The 24,586-nt window shown below is 44.6% G+C and overlaps 1 protein-coding gene across 1 annotated transcript in view; it reads left to right on the forward strand.

The window, feature by feature from the left end:
• Positions 1 to 11,082, forward strand: part of ADCYAP1R1 (ADCYAP receptor type I) — a 125,280-nt gene extending 114,198 nt beyond the window's left edge. The window contains exons 14-16 of the mRNA XM_054991424.1: positions 3,119 to 3,248; positions 5,044 to 5,085; positions 10,854 to 11,082. Coding sequence (XP_054847399.1) covers positions 3,119 to 3,248; positions 5,044 to 5,085; positions 10,854 to 11,042 — 361 coding nt within the window. The 3' untranslated portion in view covers positions 11,043 to 11,082. The remainder of the gene's footprint in view (positions 1 to 3,118; positions 3,249 to 5,043; positions 5,086 to 10,853) is intronic.
• Positions 11,083 to 24,586: the final 13,504 nt, after the last annotated feature.

Consider the following 24,586-nt stretch of genomic DNA (forward strand, 5'->3'; position numbering starts at 1 on the left):
ATTCAATGCCACACTCAAAGCAATTACAAAGTGTGTTGTTATTATGCTCACAACAATCACCGGGGAATCAAACCTGGTTCTCCATATTAGAGTCCTGCTGCTCTTAGTACCATCACTGTCAAGGACATTTCCATAAAGAATGCCACAGGGTGAATAAATGCACGTTTACAAAGACATAACAGTAGCAAAAAATTCAATACAAAGTTGAAGAAATGCTGAAACAGAGCATAAGCAATTAGAGAACATAGAAACTACTTGGTAGGATTATACTTAAAGCAACAGGGAGTACATAGGAGCACGTACTTGAAGCAACATAAGGAAATATACTGGTGAAGTCTATGGTCCCTAATTTGCTAGTAAAACACCTCTTCAACATCCTCTCCCAGTTTGGTGTAGTGGTTAAGAGCGCAGGACTCTAATCTGGAGAACTGTGTTTGATTCCCCACTCCTCCGCTTGAAGCCAGCTGGGTGACCTTGGGTCAGTCACAGCTCTCTCAGATCTCTCTCAGCCCCACCCACGTGGGGATAATAATGATATACTTTGTAAACTGCTCTGAGTGGGCGTTAAGTTATCCTGAAGGGTGATATATAAATCAAATGCTGTTATTATTATTAATACAGCTCTCTTATCTGAGTAAAAAGCTCTTTTTAATCATTCAGTTTAGCATCATTTGCACACTTTGTGACACTTTATTCATCAATCAAATGCCGGTGGTAATCTTACAAGCCCTCTGGAAAGTCAGGGGCACAAATACAACATCACCAGAAAGCTGTTCTGTGTAATTCAAGGAAAGTTTTTCTAGAGAACATGGAGACCTCTTGGCCTGAGTCAGCTCACTCATTGAGGTTGGTGTCAGGTCTTGCCAGGTACTTCCCAAGACACTTCACTGCATCACGGGAGCGAATGAGTTAAAGCTGGTTTTATTAAAGGAGAACACCAGTATCAAGATGCTATGACAGGATCATTGGCTGAAGTAACTCAAGGTAGCAAAGCAAGGTTAATTATAGGTCAAAGTCCCTACCCCCCAGTGGGAAAGAAAGTCCGTTAGGATTTTGGCGTGCTGAGCCTGGGAAGAGGGGAGGAGGGAAAGGATGAGCTCTGCTCAAGTCTCTCAGGAGTCTGGTGCAGTCTCTGCTGTAACTTCAAGGCCGAGTTCTCAGGCCTGCCAGGAAATCGTAACCAAAACATCTGAAAGATAAGCAGCTAGCAACCACTCAACAAAACAGGTTTCCCTCTGCACGTTCTCAGAGGTACACTACACACTGCAGCAAGAAATCCATAACATATGACAGATATGCTGGAGGCATATCTGACAGTTGGACTAGTGCAGTACTGGTAGGATCACAGAGAGGAAGATTACTCTTTATGAGATCTGTTCCATGGCTGCATTCTTTGATGGCCCCAGTGGGGAGGGCTAATGTAGCATAACCAGTATGTCAGCTCTGGAAAAATTATCTGGCAGCAAAATGGGCACCTAGATGCTGGGATGTAGAAGATGCTCTAAACACAGCAGAGGTCTCATACAGCTCCTGCTTCTTTCCATGGAGCTTGCACAGGTGAGATTTCCCATAATAGTTGTTTCCTAGTCTTAAACTGCGGCTCTTCTCCACTGAAGCCAATGGGAATTTTTAGGGGAAAGGATTGCGCCGTTTATTTTTAAAATTGTTTTATGACTGGGTTTCACATGTTGTGTCATTCTGCCTTTTCTTCATCACCACCAGCTAAAATAAATAATTCTGTATCAAAGTGCTGAGATGTGCAAGGACAGATGACTGAATAATCTCACCTGGTGGTTGATCTCTTAAGGACTGCATGAGCTCATGGCAAGACAATGCCTAAAAGTCCTTACAGGCAAATGTTGGATCATTAGTAGATGTAACGTACAGGTAATGAATAGGATCCGTAGCTCAGTGACAGCACCCATCCTTCACATGCTGAAGGATCTGTGTTGACCATATCCCGTTTAAAAGCTCATGTGATAGGGCTGGTGGAGAGCCACTGCCAATCAGAGTAAAGCACCCTGAACAAAATGCACTGACAGTACGGGACAGCGTGATAGGGTCGCTCCAATCAGTTACTGAGGAATGGAAACGTATGGTTATTGTTTATGCGGGATTGATTGATTGATTGATTGATTGATTGATTGATTGATTGATTGATTGATTGATTGATTGATTGATTGATTGATTGATTGATTGATTGGAGGATTTAAATCCCACCTCTCTGCTGCAAACTATACAAAAGGAGGCCTGCAATATCACAATAGGAACAAAATGGATGCATACCTTTTCACAGAGCAAATAAAAAGAAATTTAAAACAGCGAGCTTTGAATCCTTGTTGGGTCCTCATCATGGAGAAAAGCAAAGTATAAATGAATTATTATTATTATTATTATTATTATTATTATTATTATTATTTCAATTTATAGCCTGCCCTCCCCGCAAGCAGGCTCTGGGCGGGTTACAGCAGTAGATAAAATTACAATAAATAAACCAGTAAAATCACAGACTCATTTATCACAAGCATAATTTCCAGTATCCTAGATGGGCCCCCTTCCCCTTTCCCTGCACATCATACATGTAAGAAAGGGTGGAGGTGTGAGTTAATACTCTCTAACTCCTCATGTGTGGAGGGGGGGTTCAGATGATCTTATGGTACCCCCGCTGGTAGTAAACAAAATTAAATAAAATCTAAAGATGCCAGTTGTAATTGAGGTAGCGCAGGCAACTGAAAGAAATCTAAAAATACAGATAAAATGGAATTCAGTTGAGATAAAAAAAACAAATTAGAAGAGCTCACAGCCAATTAAAAATTAGTCAATAGAACAAGCAGTACATTGCCAAGCTTTGGGAACTTTTGGGGGAAACATCCATGCTAGTTGACATATCATATTTGAACTTGGGAGGAAACAAGAGAGAAAGCGAAAGAAAAAGCAAGCAAGCAAGCAAGCAAGCAAGCAAGCAAGCAAGCAAGCAAGCAAGCAAGAAAGAAAGAAAGAAAGAAAGAAAGAAAGAAAAAGAAAATCACTTTGTGATCTCGATTGTTGTGTGGCTTTTTGTTGCATTTTGTTCTAAGCATAACGTGCACCTGAAAAAGGCCTCTCTTTCTCCTGACAGGCGATTGGCCCGCTCCACTCTGCTGCTTATCCCGCTGTTTGGAATCCATTACACAGTGTTTGCCTTTTATCCAGAGAACGTCAGCAAGAGGGAGCGGCTAGTTTTCGAACTCGGCCTGGGATCTTTCCAGGTAAGTTTGCAGCAAAGCAGCCCGTCCACCTGTCCAGTTAGCTCCGTGGTCTTCAGTTCATGCGCGAGAACCTTCAGGTGGGTCACTGAGCCCCCTCTGCTGGGTCACAAGCAGCTTTTGGAAGGACCCTCTGCAGATGTGCAGGTGCAAAGAACACATGGGTACCATGCTCCAGCCTCCCTTTGCACACACGCTGCAAGAAGCAGCTGGAAAGATATAAGAGTAGAAAGCATTCCTCTATGACTCTGACTCTTGGCTTGTTCCTCAGTAGAGAACACCTTCTGATGCACTCTTTGTCCTCCTGGTTTCTGGCATCCTCCATCGGCTGCCTTTTGTCCTGGCCTTGAAATCAGTGAGGTCATAACTCTGGCTCCCCCTCTTCCTGTCACATGACTATCACATGACTGTGACAACTTAGGGGGTTGGACTAGATGGTCTATATGGCCCCTTCCAACTCTATGATTCTTTGATTCTATGACTGGTGGGAGGAGCAGATGCATGCTTCATGTCAAGCCAGGCTCCGATTCAAAGGCATCTGTGCCGGGCTTGAAATGCTGTGCAGTTTTTTTCAGTTTGGAGGGGTTTGTTCACATTGATGAGTCCACCTCTTCAAACTCTTGTTAGCGTCACCAATTCCATCTTCCCATCTCTAACATTTCTAGGGAACCAGGCATAAAGAACAGAACTGGCTGACCTGCCCCACAATGTCCCCACGTGGCCTAGGTTGCCAGTCTTGAACTGCCACAAAGGACTTTGCCACAGAGGGCTTTTCCATGGCACAGAGTCAATACGGCCTGGCTCTCTGGTAGCACACCTCACTGCTGTCTGGCAGCCTTAGGGCAGAGGGAAGTGGTCCAGGAAACAGCAGTGCATCCTTTCTCTTAGACTCTGGACTTACGGCCAACTTGTTCCGAAGGCCGGCCGTTAGACTGCATGCCTCCACAGACTCAGGCCTCACAAAGATGTGAGATTTCCAGGACTGAGGCCTCCCTCAATGATTATGTGACTCCCAGTGAGACCCAGAGGTACATCGGACAGCTAATGTCCTTCATTATTCCATGCAATTCTCCACGAGTCTGAAAAGCACGCCTGTCTCTCTCATAGAATCATAGAGTTGGAGGGGCCATACAGACCTTCTAGTCCAACCCCCTGCCCAGTGCAGGATCAGCTTAAAGCATCTCTGACAAGTATTCATCCAGCCTCTTCTTGAAAACTGCCAGTGAGGGGGAGCTCACCACCTCCCTAGACAGCTGATTCCACTTTTGAACTACTCTGACCGTGAAAAAGTTTTTCCTAATATCCAGTCGGTACCTTTGTGCATGTAGTTTTAGCCCATTGCTTCACGTCCTACCCTCTGCTGCCAACTGGAACAGCTCCCTGCCCTCCTCCAAATGACAGCCTTTCAAATATTTAAAGAGAGCAATCATGTCCCCCCTCAACCACCTATTCTCCAAACTAAACATTCCCAAGGCCCTCAGCCTTTCCTCGTAGGGCTCAGTCTCCAGACCCCTGATCATCCTCGTCGCTCTCCTCTGCACCCTCTTGATTTTGTCCACATCCTTTTTGAAGTGAGGCCTCCAGAACTGCACACAGTACTCCAGGTGCAGCCTGAACAGGGCTCTATAGAGAGGGGCTATGACGTCCTGCGATTTCGACGCTATGGCCCCTTTGATACAACCCAGGATTGAATTGGCTGCTTTTGCCACTGCATCACACTGACTGCTCATATTTAGTTTACAGTCCACTCTTACCCCAAGAATCTCTTTCACGTATACTCTCTCTCTTTTCTCTCCAGGGCTTTGTTGTAGCTGTCCTCTACTGCTTCTTGAATGGGGAGGTAAGGTTTTTGAAATGTTGGCTCCTTCTCACATTGACTTTGAGTCCAATAACTGCTCACAGCCTCACCTTCTATTCTGCCCATATCCCATAGAAACAAATGATTCTTTTTTTTTGCTGGCAAGGAGCCACGGAAGATTCACAAGAGGGGAAAGGAGGGGTGGAATAGCAGTCAGAACAGCGAGGTAGGATTTCAACAGGAAAGCCTTGCCCTCAGCTCTTTTTCCCCTCACACTGAATGTGGCCTTGAGGTTAGGTCACCAACCTCCAGGTGATAAACAATTAAATACAAAAGGACCACTGTGTGATACATAAATATAAATGTACAGGAAGATATCATACGTCTCTGATGAAGGGATTGAAACGCATGGCAGTACCGGATGTGCGTAGGTCATGTTTTTATCCACACAAGGACTGAAAGTTGATATTATGGATAGCAGATCCTCTGTATATTTCTATCATTTTGTTTGTGGTCATATACCTGCCTGTACATTGATATTTATGTATTAGACATCCCAGCACTGTTATAAGTAAACTTTGTGTTGTGTTTCATAAATCCTGAGCACGGTGTTATTCTGTACTTCTAACCTCCAGGTGGTGGCTGGAGATCTCCCAGAATTACAACTAATCTCCAGGTGGAAGGGATCAGTTCCCCTGGAGAAAGTGGTGGGTTTGGAGGGTGGACTGTATGGCAATATACTCTGCTGAAGTCCATCCCCTCATCAAACCCCAACCTCTTCAGACACCACCTCCAAAACTCCAGGAATTCCCCAGCCCTGACTTGGCAACCCTACCTGAAGGCTCTGAGAATGAGATCGGAAACTCTTCTGCCTTCTCGGTCCAGGGCATGCCTTCTTTTCACTCTGCTTTTGAGCTTGAATCTGGCAGGAGGTGTTGAAGAGGAAAGTGTTAGAAACATGCTGACTCTCCTCCGTATCCCCCAAAGGTGCTCATATAGAGGAAAAGACTCAGAGCTATACAAGCAGGGGCGGCACAAGGGTTTGTGGTGCTCACGGCCGGCTGGCCGGGTGCCCCCCCCCACATGCACAAGTGTGCACGCATACCAGCCTGCATGATGATGTCATGCGTGACATCATCATGGGAGCGTACGCGCCACCACCGGCCCGATCACTGTGACGGGCGGCCTCTGAGCTCTCCCGCTCAGGCGGCTGCGCCCAGCCAGGGGCTTGTGCTGGCGGCGGCGGTGGTGCGGGATGGGAGGGATAGGAGGCTGCTGCTTTGTGGCGTACGCTCCTGCTCCCCGTGCCTCCTCCGGCGCTCCCTCCGGCACCCCACACCTGAGGCCACCGCCTACCTGGCCTCAATGGGCGCGCCGGCCCTGTATACAAGGCCTGGTGCTCAAGGCCTAGTAGGGTTGCCAGCCTGCAGGTGGTGACTGAAAATCTCCCTGAATTATAACTGATCTCCAGTTGACAGAGATCAGTTCCCCTGGAGAAAATGGCTGCCTTGGAAGGTGGACTCTGTGGCATTATGCCATTCTGAGGCCCTTCCCCTCCCCAAACCTTGCCCAAAATCTCCGGGCATTTCCCAGCCTGAACCTGGCAACGCTGGGGCCTAGGCTAGGGTTGCTAACTTTCAAGCGGGGCCTCGAGATCTCCTGGAATTATAACAAATTTCCAGAAGACAGAGATCAGTTCCCCCGGACAAAATGGCTGCTTTGGAGGGTGGAGTCTATGGCATTGTACCCTGCTGAGGCCCCTCCCCAAACCATGTTCTCCCTAGGCTCCACCTCCAAAATCTCCATGCATTTCCCAACCCAGAATTAGGGCTGCCAAACCTCCAGGTGGAACTCAAAAGAAAACATTGACTGTGAAAAACTAACTACAAGTGCATTGCTTATCCAAAAACATAAGGCATTTTATACAACAAAATTCTTTATATCGTAATTCATGTTGTAAAATGCCTTTTTATACCATTTCTAAAGTGCTGCAAGTGCAAAATTATTTGTGTGTCCCCTTTTTTATATCCAAAAAATGGGAAGACATCAACTACAGTCCCATCATAAATCGGAGAAATCTCCTGCCTGAAGTTACAACCAGCCAGGAAATGGCCCCCTGCCAAATTGCTTTAACATACCACTGTAATCGACTCTTAAGGAGCCACTCCCTGATATTTTTGGATAAGCAATGTACTTGTAGTTAGTTTTTCATGGATATTTTTTTTCTTTTTAGTCCCTTTCCATGATTCTCTCTTTGCATTAAGCTTCCAGGTGGGGTCTGGAGATCTCCCTGAATTACAAATGATCTCCAGACTATAAAAATTGGTTCCTCTGGAGAAAATGGCTGCTTTGGAGGGTGGTCTGTACAGCATTATAGCCTGCTGGACCCCAGCCCCTCCCCAAACTCTGCCATCCCCAGGCTCCACCCCCAAGATGTCCAGGTATTTCCCAACCCAGAGCTGGCAACTAGAGATGGGCACGGACCGAAATATGAACCAAAGTTGATGACGAACCAGGTTGGTTCGTTGTTTGCGAACTGGCGGTTCATCAGAGCCCATTTCTGACGGGCCGCCACAAACTTTAGGCTGGTTTGTTTGGTTCATTTTTGGTTCGTGACTGCAGACAGCCTGGTGCCGATCAGTTTCCTAGGCAACAGGGGATGGACTTCCTGCAGACCTTCTGCTGACCCAGAAGTGGCCTTCTGCTGGCCCGGAAGTGACAGTTTGCTGACCTGGATGTGATGTTTTCACGAACCAAACAAACCAGTTTGTGAACCAGGGCAGGTTCGTGAAAGTTCGTGGTTTGTGAAATGCAACGAACCACGAACCGCATAGTTCCTTTTTTCCAGGTTCATGCCCATCTCTACTGGCAACTCTATCTAGAATTGGCAACCCTGGCCTGGGCCTTGGGGTCAACAGTTTGGGTGTTTAAATAAAGCTGGCACTGCAAACTCTTGAATTCCGAAGACGAAGATGAGCATCTAAACACATAAAGATGTCTGGCATATTCAGATTTGTACACATGCCAATCCACATGTTCAGAATGCTGTTGGTAAAGGAAGGATATTCTCAATGCCTGGCTGTTGGAAGTCCTCATTCAAGTGCCCCTCTGGCACCTTCCAGAACCAACATTCTGTACTTTTAAGTCCCATTGATCTGAAGGGAAGAAATGTAAGAATGAGCTTCATGCTATCTCTTCTGATCAGCAGCTCTGGGGATTTAAAACAAGTATAAAAGTACCCCATTGTAAGGGGAAAATAGCATCTCAGAAGATGATAAAAAGTGCTCAGATATTGAGACATTTGCCAACTGTATTGGCATCGCTTTGCATTGTAACTCAGTTGAAAAGCGATTTTGTTTCGATATGTACCTTTGTCTTGGATTCAAAATTGTCAAAAACTGGAATTCACATTTTGTTTTTAAAAATAAATGAAAATTGCCCTTTGGGGAAACCATGTGGGAGGTCACTAATGAAAATTTGGATCTTCTTGATTCTTGCTATAACATTTGGGTATTGCTACTCCCTGGTGTTCTCATCTCGATATATACCCAAATATTTCCTCCCCCTCAAGATTCATTCCAGTTCTCAAAAGCTCAGCATTTGAAATTCTGAGGGTTGAAATATCACAGTATCAAATTACCATTTTACTGTCTTATCTATGTGGTATGTGCATATGGCTGTGATCAATATGTCTTTTACATCTGCAGTGGTCAAAATGAAATTCTTTGTGTTCAGTGTTTTAAATTGCCATGTTAGATGTAGAAGGCTGTGTTTTGGGATTGCTTTTTAGGAACTCAAAATTTAAATCACCAATAGTTGAAATTCAGTGGTCAAGACTGATGTTTTCACATTTGTATGCAGTGTTTCCATTTGTTTAGTTTTCTGCTTCAAGCTTACTCCAGTTCTAATTCTTGGGGCTCACTGAATTTGAACTTGTCCCTTTGAAGAGTGTTTCTCAGTACAAGACACTTTAGCCTTGTTCACCTGTTACAGTGAACACATGAGCAAGAATTTTTAAGAAATAGCAAGCACATGTTCACTTTATGAATGATACATGGGACCAGTTCCTGGATTGATGTGGGGCTGTATGACCCTCTCAGCTGTGTAGCCAATCCACCACTTCCAAGGATACTCTTGTATACCAGGCTTGTCCATTTAAGATATAATGCTTCATACTGTAGCATCATGGTTGAGTGGTTGGGCTGTGAATCAGCACTCTGCTAGTTCAACTCCCACCACTGCCATGAGCTTTATAGGGGGCTTTGGGTAAGCCATTCGTCTCAGCCCAGCTCCCCAGCTGTATTGTGGAGATAATATATAACACTGACTTTGTTCACTGCTCTGACTGTGCACTAATCTGTCTAAAAGAGTGTGCTGTAGTTACTATTAATAGTAGTAGTAGCAGTAGTACATGCATAGAATGTAACATGAGAATTACTCAGTGCACATACAAAGAATGATCAAGTGCACAATTGTTTGTGTGTTCACTGTAACTTGTGAACAGGCCATTATATCTTAAATGGACAAGCTGGGTCTGTGTGAACATCCTTGGAACAGGTGGATTGGCTTTCCGTGGTGAAATTAATAATGGGGAAGCCCTCATCTCAAGAGGCACATATGTGCATCTGAGTGCATAAGAGCAAGATTCATGTCCAGTAGCACTTTAAAGTCCAACAAGATTTCCAGGGTATAAGCTCTTGAGAATCAACACTCCCTTTGTCAGAGCTTTGACTTTCAAAAGCTTCTACCCTGGAAATGTCATTGGCCATTAAGGTGCTACTGGACTCAAATCTTACTCCTCTACTATGGACTAACATGGCTATTCATCAGAACACTCATGGATCTCTGGTAGAGATAGATAGATGGATAGATGGGTGGGTGGGTGGGTGGATGGGATTGGATTGGATTTTTAACCCTCCCTCCCCGCAAGCATGCTCAGGGCAGGCTACAATCATAGATAAATTACAACAGATAAAACCAGTAAAATACGCTAAACGAACCACGGAACAAAATTCTGTACGGAATGGCTGGTTTGTTTGCATCAAAACACGTGTTCTGTGGGAGCATGTTTTTATGGCACAAACAAATTTTTCCAGCCATTCCATGACTGGTTCGGAGTTTCACAGGCCCTGTGCCAGTTTCAGCCCATCGGCTGAACCCAGCATGGGATCTGTGAAACTGACAAACTCTGCGTAGGAGAAAGGGGCCTCTGGCAGCAGGAGAAAGAGGCTATCAGTTTCACAGACCCTGCGCTGGGTTCAGTCTATTGGCTGAAACCAGTGCAGGGTCTGTGAAACGGATAGCCCAGTTCTCCTGCTACCCAGGCAGCAGAAGAAAGAGGCTGTCTGTTTCAAACTCCCCGCACCGGCTTCAGCAGCCAGTGCAGGGCGATTGAAATGCCACGAACTACGAACTGGGAAAAGGTCGGAAGCTCATGGTTCAAGGTTCTGTGGTTTGCTACGAACCACGAATCACGTGGTTCAGGGGTTTTTTTTGGTTCGTGCCCATGTCTAATCTCTGGATTTGGATTTTAGGCTATGCTCAGGCATATACTTTTGAAATGGGACTATTCAGCAATCAGCACCCCTTCCCTTCCCACCACAAGCCTTCTCAACCAACACAGCTTAGGGGCAGCAGCTGGTAGTGAAAATAACCAAAGGTTTCATGGATGGGTGAAGAGACACCCCTGCTTTTTTGTTTAATCATCTAGAAACGCTTAGATTTTTCTTTGAGAGGCTTGTTGATTTATCAGCATGTTCCCAAACGGCTAAGTACATTAAAAAATGACCTTTTAAAGTTTCTCCCTAAAGGTGCAATCAGAAATAAAGAGGAAATGGAGGAGCTGGAAAGTCAACCGGTACTTTGCTGTGGATTTCAAACACCGCCATCCCTCTCTGGCAAGCAGCGGAGTGAACGGGGGGACGCAGTTGTCCATTCTGAGCAAGAGCAGCTCACAGATTCGAATGTCGAGCATAAATGCGGAGAACCTGGCGACATGAGCACATAAAAACAACTACACCCCACCCCAGAAAAAGTTCCTTCGAAAACAAAAAGTCATAATTTCAATGGAGTGGGTTGCTGTGTTTTCTTTTTAATGCACCTCTCTTTTATTACAAAAAAAGAATTACGAGATCATCCGGGCAACACAAAGTGCATCATCTCTGATGCACAGAAGAGAAGGCATCAAAGGATATGTAAATACAGAAATGGAGATCATCCAGATAAAAAGAAGTGCAACCCACTCTTCATCTCTCCCAACCAGTTGCAAATAATCCCATTGTTGACCTTGCGTAATTCTGGTATTCGTTGTGCTATTGTGAATTTCAGTTGCCACGCTGATATCTGTGAACGGACCTCTCCTGAGATTTTTTCCCCCGTTGTCGTCTCCAACACATCTGCTCCCTCTACCTTGGACTCCACTAAGTGTTCTGTTTTGTGACTCGCAATGTAACCCAAATGCTTAGGTTGACAGAATATCAGCCCCAGCACTGGGATCACCGTTATGGATTCCACCCAAAGCATTCCAAACAGCATCTCTTGACGTTGTATGGGATGGCAGTGTTCGACGGATGGGAAGTCCACAAACAAAGATGGAATCACTGGTGTCCCACCTCTCCAAGAATGTATTCGAAAGATTTCTGTTAAGCTGTGAATTTTCTAAAAGGACCTTCCCAACTATGATAGAGTTATATTTTTAGGTCGATGGGTTCTTTTTTATTATTATTATTAAAAAAGCAAAAAATAACGAGGAAGAAGGTTCTGTATTTTGCCCCCATGTTGTATAGATAATTCTAGGAATATAAGTTCTCTGGACTACGCTCCTATCATTGATACATTTCTAGAGAAAATGGGATGTAACTGGTGGTATTGACTGCCCCTACCCCCAAATGGCTGACATTCAGTGGTTATTGCACAGACATTGTGGACTTCTTCGTGCCAAGGTTCACACCAAAAGGGCTAGGAAGCTAATTCTATGGAATGTATAGCTATACCCGAGAGATCCACTCCGCTGGGTCTTGGAATGTCAATGCCATCCGCATCTGTGGGTGATCCGATACTGTGGAAAGGGAATAATAAAGACTTTGAAAGGGAGGGGGAGTTGTTTTAGGACCTCAGCACTTTTTTCAACAGTTAGATGTTTATTTTGCTTCACTACAAAAAAAAAAGGTAGGGGGAGGGAGTCATGAATGTCTGGAGGATGGAGGAAAATCTTTTTCCATTTTGCCTTTTAATCAGTTTCACAACTGATACCGAACTACTTCAGCTGAAACAAAACGATGATGTCAATTTCCAAGGGGCTTGGTAGAATGTGCCAAAGCCTCCAATGGACTCTTGTTGTTCCCTTGTAGATTGTCCGAGACCATTTTGATGTTTCAATATCCTCTCTAACCTATAAATGTGAGTGTATGAGTGTGCGTGTACGCAGAGGAGGGGAAGATATTTCATTAAATTCTAAGGAATGAATGTAAGTGCAGGAAGAACGGGAAAGTTACTGTGAAAGGGATAGATCTTTCTCCTTAATTTAAATGAATATTGTTGCTGTCTTTTTTAAAAAATGAAGGCATTGAAGATGGGCAAAGTGTGGGCCTCAACATAAGCAATGACCTTGTTTATACATATTGAGGCACAACTCTTTCAATTCCATATGAAGTGTGTGTTCCATACAGAGACCTCCAGTTATGATGGACTGGTCCATGTGATCTTGGGAAGGTGGGAAGAGATTCTGTAAATTAACTTAAGTTGCATATGGATCTCTGCACAAAGACCCCTGCGCACAGTGCATTTGTCGTGTTGTAGATGATGAGTCTGCGCATGTTTGTCCACTATGGGTGCCACATGACATGTGTAAAATATGCCTGTTTTCTGGCACAAGCATGTACTTTGGCCCTGGTCCATCAACTCCAACATGTCTGTAGGAGCTCCGATGAGAAGGGGGTTGTACAGCTTGTGCAGTGGGAAATGCAGCTGCCAGCAACTTGGGCGTATGTTGATGACCGCAAGGTGCTCAAGATCTCTCCTCACTTTGTTGCTGCATTTCCAGCGATCAGTAGTTTGTTAAGCCCTGGTGGACCACCACCAGATATTGCTGGTGGGCTGTGTTTGGCTCAGCAGGTAACCAGTTGTGCTAGAATGAGAAGAACAAGAGAGGCGGAACTCCAGTGTGAGGACATGGAAGTAAGTCAGGAAATCCTCATTCGCATCGAGGTCTGTGTACATACTGGAATGACCACAAGACTTTTGGAACAGACAGTTATTACTTAGGAATATTGAGCTCTGAGAAGCTGCCATTTCCATCCCCCATATTGATAAACGTAGGTTGCAACCGAACGTACCAGAAGACTCTTGCTTACCACTAATGCATTAAATTTGGCTATTGCTTAGAGGGAAATGGGCAACTATTCTGTGATAAATGCAGCGGGTGCCTTGGTACAGCAACCACAGGTAATGTGTGCTGTCCGAGATCGAGGACATTTCCCCCTTGGCTAGCAATGAAAATGCAAAGGCTGTTCTTTGCTACCGCTGTGTATAGAAGCCCTTTTGGGGTTATCTATGGGCATCATTAGCTTACATTGTAATGTCATTAGAAATATAGAATTTTTGTAGTCTTATTTTGTTTAGAAAAAAAAACAAATGAAATAAAACATGTTATTCTGCCTGGTATGTCTATCCAGTCAACCAAAAGAAAAGTGTCCATCACGCAGTGGAGTTGATGGACTATTGGTAAACACACATGAAATTGCCTGATACCGAATCAGACCCTTGGTCCATCATGGTCAGTATTGTCTTCTCAGACAGGCAGCGGCTCTCCGGGGTCTCGAGCAGAGGTCTTTCACATCACCAATTGGCGGTGCAGAGTGGCCTCAAGTCACAGTTGACTTATGGTGACCCCTGGTGGAATTGTCATGGCAAGAGACTAACAGAAGTGGTTTGCCATTGCCTGCCACTGCAACCCTGGTCTTTGTTGGAGGTCTCCCATCCAATTAATAACCAAGGCCAACCTTGCTTAGCTTCTGAGATCTGATGAGCTCTCACCTGAGCTATGCAGGTCAGGGCACATCACCCTTTACCTGACCAATTTAACTGGAGGTGCCGGGAATTGAACCGGAGACCTTATGCATGCCTAGCAGTTGCTCTCCCACTAAGCCACTGGCCCCTCCACTAATGAATAATGAAGACCTAATTATTGAGAGCTGCATAGAAGCCTCTGCCTTGTGGCTTCTTCCATAATGCTTGGAGAAGGCAGGATTTTGCCACTGTCTGAGTCTCCATACATATTTGCTCTGTCTGCACTGTATGACCATGTCATGAAGCAGAGCTGAAAAGACCAAGTGGAAGCTGTTTTGGAGCTGGTTCAGGGCTCATTAAGGTCAATTGGAGGGGGCCATAACTCATGTGGTAGAACACATGGCCTGCGTGCCTGGCTCAAGGTTTGGTCCCCGGAATCTACAATGAAAGGAGAGAGGTTCTTTGTTGGAAGCAAAGATGGGGAATATCTCTGCTTGAACCACCCTGGAGGGTTGCTGCCAATTGCAATAAAGAGTACTGGGATAAACAGACTCATCAAACGTTCTCTGGCTCAGAGCTATGCTCTCTGAGGTCCCAAGAAGGGTCACTACTAGCCCTCTCTAAGTCGCTTCTAAATTAGTAATTTCTCAGTGAGTCATTTGGCATCTCTTGATGAGACAAACTGTGAGTCGGGGCAACAGAAGCTTCTTTTCCCAGTGGATATTTTCCTTTCTGAGTTGGTGGATGGACAAAACTGTAAAGGATCAACACAGACATCTTGAAAAACTGCCTCTTGTGAGCTGCAATTCATGTGCAGACCTCCTTTCATTTCAGTAGAGGAGGTGGCATCACGAGCACAGGAAGTTCCACCTCTCATCATCTTCTCATGCTAGCTCAACGGGTGACCTGCCAAGCCAAACACAACCTTTGTTCACATGGAACCATCTCTTTTAAGCTGATGCCAAACAGGAAGCGCTCGCAAGCAGATGACTCCTATGAGTCTAGACTTTCTCTGTGTTTTAATGGTTACAGTAGAAAAGAGCAAGAGTCCAGTAACACCAATAAGACTAACAAGATTTGTGGTAGGGCATGAGCTTTTGTGTGTCACAGCTCACTTTTTCAGATACCCGACAGGTATCTGAAGAAGTGAGCTGTGACTCACAAACGCTCATGCCCTACTACAAATCTTGTTAGTCTTATAGGTGCCACCTGGACTCTTGCTCTTTTCCACCGCTACAGACTAATATGGCTACCCATCTTGATGATTATAGTGTGCCCGCTTTCCTGGGAATGCCCAAAAGATTAAAATTGCCAGTCCCTATGACTGTTGATGGAGCAAATTTCAACAAGTCCATTGGATCCCTAAAATTCTATGGGTGTCTACTATCTGCCCTATATTTCACAGCCATCAAATAATCACCTCTCTCCATTTGCACAGATGTTGAATGAAACCTTACCAAGATTCCTTGCCTATCCTTGCAGCAAGTTGCCAGCCATCAGCAACAGTGGAGAAAAATAGCCTACGTATCGATGAGTGCCAAAAGAAAGTGTTGCCAAAATTGCACGAACATTTGCAGGACAAATGTCTGTGGAGCAAATCATTTGAATTCCATTGGTGTCAACTAGGAATGTTATTCAGGTTCTAGGACTAAGACCCCTGGCTATGCATTATTATGGAAGCTCATGGGGGAACTGAGAAGCAATTTGGTCTATTCACAACCCAGAAAGTGTCCCTGCCATAATTATCTCTACTGGCAAGGAAAGCTAGACAGATGGCAATGCTGCATTTCTTTCCCTATCCTTTCAGGAATGAACATGTGCAGGCATGCCCAAACTTACAGCAGAAGCCCATGCTCAGAGGGATCTTGGAACCCAGCAATGACCAGCATCTGGTGTCTTTGCAACAGTACAAGTTGGAGCAAGTTGTCAACTTCTGGGCAATGCCAAAAGACTGGAATTGCCAAGCTTTGGGAACTTTTGTGGGAGAGCCCAGAAGCTGAATTCCCATGATTTGAGAACATTGTAGGAATGCCAAAAGATTCAAATTGCCCACATGTGACCATCACCCCTGCTGCCCAAGCAGGAGTGGCGTTATCTTCCAATGTTAATTCATAAATTGCTACTATTTCTTAGCAATTGGGAGGGGGAAAGCAGCTAAGATTTCCGCCTTATGCATTAACCTACCCTTAGCCAGCAGCTGTTATAATATGACCCTTTCCCTCTGTGGACATGCATTGGATGTTTTGAGTTTGCTTTAGCAACTGAGCGTCTTCAGGCTCTTTCCTTCCTTGGAGAGGGGGCAAGGGAAAGCAAGAGGTGAACTACTCTGTGATTCCCATCTTCTCTTCTTGGCTTATAGAGACAGTTGTGGGCAAGAAGCATTTAGGGTTCTCGGCAGACAGAGCTGACTGCTTCCCATGTAAGCTGCTGGAACATGCAGCCAAGTGCCAAGTCTCCATGGATATCCTTGGAGCAAACTGCCAAGAAGCCACCAGCATCAGTGCAACAGTCATGTTTCCTTGGATACCCTTGAAGAAAATAACCAGGATTCCATGGGCATCGAGATGATTTATGCCAGCTGTCTCCTCTCTTTCTTTGTCTTGGATTTCAAATGAAAGTCATGTGCTTTGAAGCCCTTTCCTGAACAGGTGGCCTGATCTAGCCAAGCAGAATTATGTGTCCTTAATTTCTTGCTGCGCTCCAAGCCATAGGTAAAAAGCTGATATGGATATGCACTGGGGTGTGCACCCAAATGTAAATGTTCTATTGCTTTCCACGGGGTGAATATTTGAATGGTCACACATAGCTGTATAGAATGAAGGAGCAGGATGCAGCCCTTTGGTAAAGTTGAATGGGTTTGGTCAGTGCCTATAGAGGAGATATTCTAGGAGCTCTGTGCAGCTCCTTTGAGAACCATAATGGAAAAAAGGCAAGATGTACATTTAGCAAATAAATCCTCATCCTTAAGCCACATAAAAGTGCCGTTTTAAAATAGGTGATTAAAATGTAAAGCATCCCCTGCGCAAGATGCCCAGGGGCACTGGTCTAATGAACATTGTGATTCATAGTTCTGCCAACCAAGATAGACATTGTATTGTCGAAGGCTTTCACGGCCGGAGAACGATAGTTTTTGTGGGTTTTCCGGGCTGTATTGCCATGGTCTTGGCATTGTAGTTCCTGACGTTTCGCCAGCAGCTGTGGCTGGCATCTTCAGAGGTGTAGCACCAAAAGACAGAGATCAGAGACAGAGATCTCTGTCTTTTGGTGCTACACCTCTGAAGATGCCAGCCACAGCTGCTGGCGAAACGTCAGGAACTACAATGCCAAGACCACGGCAATACAGCCCGGAAAACCCACAACAACCAAGATAGACATTTTTTTCCAAAGTCCTCGAGAAAAGAATCCAAACTCTGTATTCCGCAAATGTGTTTTGATGGATTAAACTGAAAGTATATCAAGCGTCAAGCAAATGTAGCGATAGCAGTACTCGACAGTGATGTTAATTATTGTTTAAAACCAATACAATTCGAACCTGAAGGTTCCTAGATGGTTATAACTGTTGGGTTAGATTCAATGGCAAATTAAGGTGGTGGGGTCTGTGGTGGAAGGGCGATCAGATAAAACCATCCCTGCTTCTTCTATTAGAGGAAATCTACTGCTGGATCCGACCCAGAATTTCTAAAACAAGAAAAAAAAGTATTTCTAAACCATCTGTATCTCTAAAGGCCAGTTTCTAACATTCCATCACATATTTGTCTGCCTAGGAGGAAGAGCTCAGAATTTATTTAGATTTATTTTACTTACAGAATGTACAACCTGCTTCAGATTTTTTTTAAATAATGCAGCATGCATAAGTCACAAAATAACATAAATTTCAAACCATTAAATGTATAAAACTGGAATAGTCCAGGGAAATAGCAAAACTATTATTTTTTTAAAAAATAGAAGGACCAAAAACCATTAAAAAAATTATTGGAGCAGGAAATGGCTTTCACCTTTCAGTTGGGGGACTGGCAGAGAGGGGGACAAACAAACATTTCAGAGTTTTGCAGAAGTAACTGAAAAGATCCTTTCTCTTGTTTCTGACCTCTGTATACACTGGTGGTTGAAGCAGAGGCTCTCCCTTGATGTTAAACTACAAATGGGATCTTGATGCTCTCCACTTGGAGCTTTATATATCGATGCCAACAGCTTGACTTGACCTTGAAAACATACTGGTACTCAGAGTTGAAGGGTCAGAGCATTGGCTGGGGTCATGAATGGAAAAGAATCAATTTTGCCCCATGCCCCCCCTACATTTATTTTCTCAAATATAACTGAATAGATGGCCTGGTCCTTATTTAGGGGATCCCTAAGACACCTGAGAATTAAAGGTCCTATTAAAACCTCTCCTATAGTACCCAAAGCCCAGTCTCCCCAAGCAAAAACTGAAAATAAAACTCTCCTATTGCAACAAGAAAATCCTTGAGTTAGCATCAGTCATTCTGTTCAAGACCATTAATGCCCATTTATGAAGGGGCTCTGTGGCACAGAGTGGTAAGCTGCAGTACTGCAGTCCAAGCTCTGCTCACAACCTGAGTTCGATCCTGGTGGAAGCCGGATTCAGGTAGCCAGCTCAAGGTTGACTCAGCCTTCCATCCTTCCGAGGTCGGTAAAACGAGTACTCGGTTTCCTGAGGGTAAAGTGTAGATGACTGGGGAAGGCAATGGCAAACCACCCCGTAACGTCATGATGTGACGTCCCCCTATGGGTCAGTAATGACTCAGTGCTTGCACAGGGGACTGCCTTTACCTTTATGAAGGGGAAAGCTTCAGCCTGCTTGCCCTCTTGACCATAGGTGGGAAGCAGAGAGCAGAACCACAAGTGACAAAAGGCACAGATTGGACACTTGTCAGCTTCCCTCAAGTTTTGATGGGAAATGTAGGCCTCCTGGTCTCACAGCTTTGCTCTCTGACTGCTGTCCAATGGACTTTTCAACTGTCACTTGTCCAACGTTCCGCCAAGCTGCCTACATTTCCCATCAAAACTTGAGGGAAGCTGACAAGTGTCCAATCTGTGCCTTTTGTCACTTGTGGTTCTGCTCAGAGTCTGGCTGTCCGACAGTGAGGAGAGAATTTAGTGCAAGTTCAGATTCAGGACCTTGGACAGTGCACTGTAGATGCTGAGGACAGAACTACAGTGTAACCCACAAAGCAACAAGAAGAACCACTGTGAAGTACAACACGTCCCAAATGAACATGAAACAAAAATGATATACCGATATTAGAGATTTTGAGCGCACATCAGTGCAGTAAATTTCATTGTTTGGTTTGGAGAGAATGTTTGACCTTGATTGTATGTCTGATGCTCTGCCAGTTTACTGAGGAAGGGACTGAATTGCCGAAACGTGGGAGTCAACCCGAAACCCCGTCTGTCTGCACTTGCTTGTGATTCTGTGCAGGTGGCGATTCGTTCAACTCAGAAGTTTTCATCAGTCAACTGATAATTCGTCATTAATTCTCTCTGGATACTGGATTGAAAATGTTATATTTTTGTATTGGTAAAATTAATTAAAATACTACTAATAATATTATGAATACAATACCATTTTCATGTTCATTTGAGAAGCGCTATATTTCACAGTGGTTCTTCTTGTTGCTTTGAGGGTAGAGCTACGGCTCACTTAATAGACAGGCTTCGGCTACCCTAAAGATAACCTGCCTGCTAGTGCTTACCTTAATCTCTTTGAGAGCAGAATGCCACCGTAGGAAAGTGGAGGATCAAAATAGATGTGGTGTGGAAGGCCTGCCGAGCATCTCCCAATGGTTCTTATTTGCTCTTTAAGTTAACCAGTAGGGCTCTGAATTTGGTCAAAGCAGCAGTGCAGGGGAAAGGAGCTGTAAATCTTGCCCCATTTTGATCAGTAAAATACCCTCCAAGCCATTTTTTTCCTCTTGGTAGACAAAAAGATATTGGGTCCCCTCCCCATATGTGAGGTAATTCCATGGCCTATATGGAAAAGTTTCAGCAATTCTCTCCTATGCCGATGTTCTAAAGAGTAAATTTTCAGGTGACACTCCAGATGGTCAGATGCACTTCAAAATGCATCACATCTTTGACTGCAGTTTAAGAAATTGTTCTGTTTCTAAGGCATACAGTCCAGTACTGCTTACACATTTCCTGCTGCCTTTGAGACTGGTGTGGTGAAGATGGGCTACCCAGAGCTGGCAGGATCTAGCAAGAAGTCACTGGTATCTGAGAAGTTCATCAAAGAGACACTGGAGAAGGATGGAAGGAAAGACATCTCTGGATGGAGTTCGTACTCGTGGAGCTTTCTGAAAGAGGGTTTACTTAGTAATTACCTCTGTAGATGATATAGGAGCTCTGTCTTGGATAGCCCAGGCGAGCCTGATCTTTTCGCATCTCAGAAGCTAAGCAGGGTCAGCCTTGGTTAGTCATTGGATGGGAGACCTCCGGTGAAGACCAGGGTTGCAGAGGCAGGCAATGGCAAACCACCTTTGTTAGTCTTTTGCCATGAAAACTCCAACAGGGGTTGCCATAAGTCAACTCTGACTTGAGGGCACTCTCCACCACAGATGAGCTCAGAAGTTCTCCATTTTTAGAGGCATTGGTGCCCTACTCAAACGCAGAAATTTCCATGTCACGGATCTTGACAATAACCATCCATTACAACAGGGTCTTTGGCAGTATCTGCTTAATAGACAAGAAGGGAATGGGCTTCAGTCTCCCAGGCTTTCTGTCCAGTGCTTGCAAATGCCAAACTTCAAGAAAGAATTGTATTTCAGTGTGGTTAGTCTGTCTTTTGCATTCTAGATTACCTTCACTCTTCCAATGTTCTCCTAGAAAAGTTAACTCACTCAGATGTTCTTGGTGGCTCAATATTTTTCCATTATTGTGCCTCACAAAGAGACTAGTTCTATCGGAACAAGAATGCCAATTCTAATGGGGCCATTGCAAAAAGGTACTCTCTTACGGGTAGCTTTATGTTGAATGTAAATATATATATATGGTCAATGGGTGGACTGGTGATTGTCACTGTTTAGGGTGACAATTCTCCTTTGTAAGTAGGGACCCAAAGGCAAGAAATGCTTCTGAAACTGTTGTAAATATCTCTTTCATGTTTAAACAGTGTTATGTTCCTTTTTTCACTGTGAGATATATTTTGGAGTTTGAAAATATATGTAATTAAAAACAAAATATAATAATAATAATAAAAAAGTGTTGTGACAAGTTTCTTGGGCATTTTTTTTAAAGACTGCCAGACTAGAACTCTGAGAAATAGCATGACGATTAAGGATAAACTGGTATACCCACTTTTGTTTTGTGTTGATAATCTGTTGTTGACATCCTCAGTTTTGGTCTGGTATCTTCCCCATCATTTATATGCAATCGGTGCAAAAACAATGTTGAAAAAAACACATTCATTTTCATAGGTGGGAAAATTGTCAAGAAGAGAGAGGAACAAATACAAACCAACTGGTTTCTCCCAAAGTGGAAACAAAAATAAAATGGGAATATGCAAACAAAACTGGACAGGTTTTGAAATCTGGGCTTATCCCTAACCATAGTGCACTGAGAAATTTTGCTTATTAAAACCAATTTCCCACAGATGCTGCTCCAGGGCCGGTCTGTCCAAATTAATCTCAGTTTTGCAAATTTGACCACAACCTTAGTCGGCTTGGAACTTCAGAGTTTCTCTACGCGAGGCCTCTTACACGAAGATGCTCAAGTGAAGGGAGGTGCAATGTTAACCAGGAAGCGTAAACTATGATATTTCATCTTCACCTCCCCGAAGGCTCTGTCAGTTTCACCTTCCCTTTGGGGAGGCAAAGAAGAAATTAACAAACCCTCTGTGCAGTGATCTTTGCTGGCTCTGTAGAGAGGGGAAATTGACAGAGCCTTTGCCTCTGTCTTTTTAAACTACACTTCCCGGCTAACATTGCGTCTCCCTTCACTTGAGCACCCTCATGAAAGAGGTCTCGTGTAGAGAGACTCTCTGCCTAGCTGCATTTAAAAGGGTTCAGCAGTGAGGCTAATGTGACATTTGGCCTGGCAAGGGTCACTTTCAGGCCTCAGTCAGCTAAAAGAGGGGAAAGGCCTGGGCTGAGTGGGAGAGGATCTGCTTGGCATGGCAGTACATGATATGGAAGACTCCCACCTGACATCCTGGAGAGCTGTTGCCAGTTGGTTTAGACAGTACTGACCTTGATGGTCCATGGCATAATGCAGCTGACAGCAACTTCCAGTGTTCAAGGTAAATCCAAAAGTAACTGTAGTCAAGACAGTTCTGGTCTCAGCAATGAGAGGATACCTAAAAACTTTTGGGAACTCGTTTTCAGAGGCAGACTGGTGAACCAGCAAAGACAGTCCAAGACTAGAGACGAGCAGATTTTCCTCGTTCTATTTCTTTAGTCTTTTGAAATTTCATTCTGCATCTCTTTCCACTCCCCCTTAACTGGGAGAATTTCTGAAAGGAATTCCTGAACTGGAGCAAGTACAGTGTCTGACTAGGACCTGAGAGGCCCAGGTTCAAGTTCTGACTCAGTCATAAAGCTCATGCTCTCTCTCTCAGCCTAGCCTACTTCACAGGGCTGGATTGAGTGCAAACTGGATGGAGCAGCATCTGTGACACTCAAAGCTCCTTGGAGAAATAGTAAGATGAAAAGTGAGTCGTCTCCAATACGGCTTACCTTTTATATAGTAGGATGGCTTAATTTATTCCAGTCCACTGATGAGTTGAGCATGAGGTGGGTTTTACGTGAACTAGAGGCGGGCACGAACCGGGAAAATGGCAGTTCATTGCGGTTTGTGGTTTGTCGCATTTCACGAACCATAAACCATGAACTGCCATGAACTTGCCCAGTTCTTGAACCAGCTCATTTGGTTCGTTGGTTCGTCACTTCCGGAGCTCATACTCTCTCTCTCTCTCTCTCTCTCTCTCTCTAAGCCTAGCCTACTTCACAGGGCTGGAGTGAGTGAAAACTGGATGGAGCATCCATCTGTGGCACTCAAAGCTCCTTGGGGAAATAGTAGGATAAAAATAGGTAGATAAATAAACAAAGACCATCCATGCAGGCGTTCCAAAGAGTCTGTGCATGTCCGCTTTCCTGGCCCTTTTAATGGCTGTCTTGCCCTGCTCTCTTCATTATATCATGACGGGGCAAAGTTACTGTTATTCATTAATGCCTTTATCATTCTGTTCTGAAATCTTGGGAAAGTGGCTTTAAAGATGCTGCAAATAAATGAAAAGGAGAGCTAAGAGTGTGAGCTGGGAAGTCCAAACCCAGCCTCAGTCAGGGTCTCATTGGAAGGCCCTGAGCAAGCAGGATTGGTCCTCTGGCCATGGCACCCAAGGTAATGCTTGGGGTGGCACAATGAGAACAGTGTTACTGGCCTACCTTACAGGGGTGATATGATTGCTGAGCTTTGTGAAGTGCTTTGGAGACCTGTAGTGAACTGCATCATAATAAATAATAATATCATTCGATTTATAATGCCCACTCAGAGCAGTTTACAAAGTGTGTTATTATTATCCCCACAACAATCACCCTGTGAGGTGGGTGGGGCTGAGAGAGCTCTGAGAGAGCTGTGACTGACCCACAGTCACCCAGCTGGCTTCAAGCAGAGGAACGGGGACTCAAACCCGACTCTCCAGATGACAGTCCTGCCACTCTTACACCAGAGAAGCAAAATGGGGATTTGGAAATCCAAACTCAGCCTGAATTGTCTCTGCTAGCTTCTGCATTGCACTGCCAGTTATACTATGCCGCTAAGATCAGGTCTCTAGATGCCCCCTGCCCCCAAGCCTGGCTCTCCGGATTAGAGTCCTGCCGTTCTTAACCACTACACCAGACCCTTACTGTGAAATCCTAAGGAGAGTTACTTCAGTCTAAGCCCATTGATTTGATTTCACTCTTAATCTATCAAGTTCAGTATTATTCACTCAGACTGGCAGTACCTCTCCAGGAGCTTTCACATTGCCTACTACCTGGTCCTTTTAGCTGGAGATGTCAGGGATTGAACTCGGGACCTTCTTCATGCCAAGCAGAGGCTCTGCCACTAAGCCACGGCTCCTCCCCAAGAACTCTGTAAATGTTAATTATTAATACTACTATGACATCATTCAATCTCTACTCTCCCCTTGTTGAAGCAGCTCCCTAAGAAATTTCATCACACTAAACAAATCAGAAAGACTTCTTGGAGATGTCTGCATCCCATGTTGCTGAAAGTCCTTCCCATGTATAGTATTGATAGTTCTCTGCTGACATCAGTGGTCGAGACAACTCCAGCTCCAACATGAGAAAAGACAAGTCGTGTGGCTGGCATTCAGGGGTATATATTGTCGCCTGAACCAACCATGAGACAGCTCTCGGGCACCTGGCCCTGGTTCAACATTTACTGGTAGGAGGTTCCCAGTGCCCAGACCTGTGCCGGGGTGAAAGCTTTTGGGTGCAATTACCACCTTCTGCCTCAGCATGAGGTGGCGCTGCACAGCAGGGCATGTTCCGGTATGATTGGAAGTCAGGCTGTGGTTGTT

Source organism: Eublepharis macularius, chromosome 11 (genome assembly GCF_028583425.1).
Source record: "Eublepharis macularius isolate TG4126 chromosome 11, MPM_Emac_v1.0, whole genome shotgun sequence".
In the NCBI taxonomy this organism is placed as follows: domain Eukaryota; kingdom Metazoa; phylum Chordata; class Lepidosauria; order Squamata; family Eublepharidae; genus Eublepharis; species Eublepharis macularius.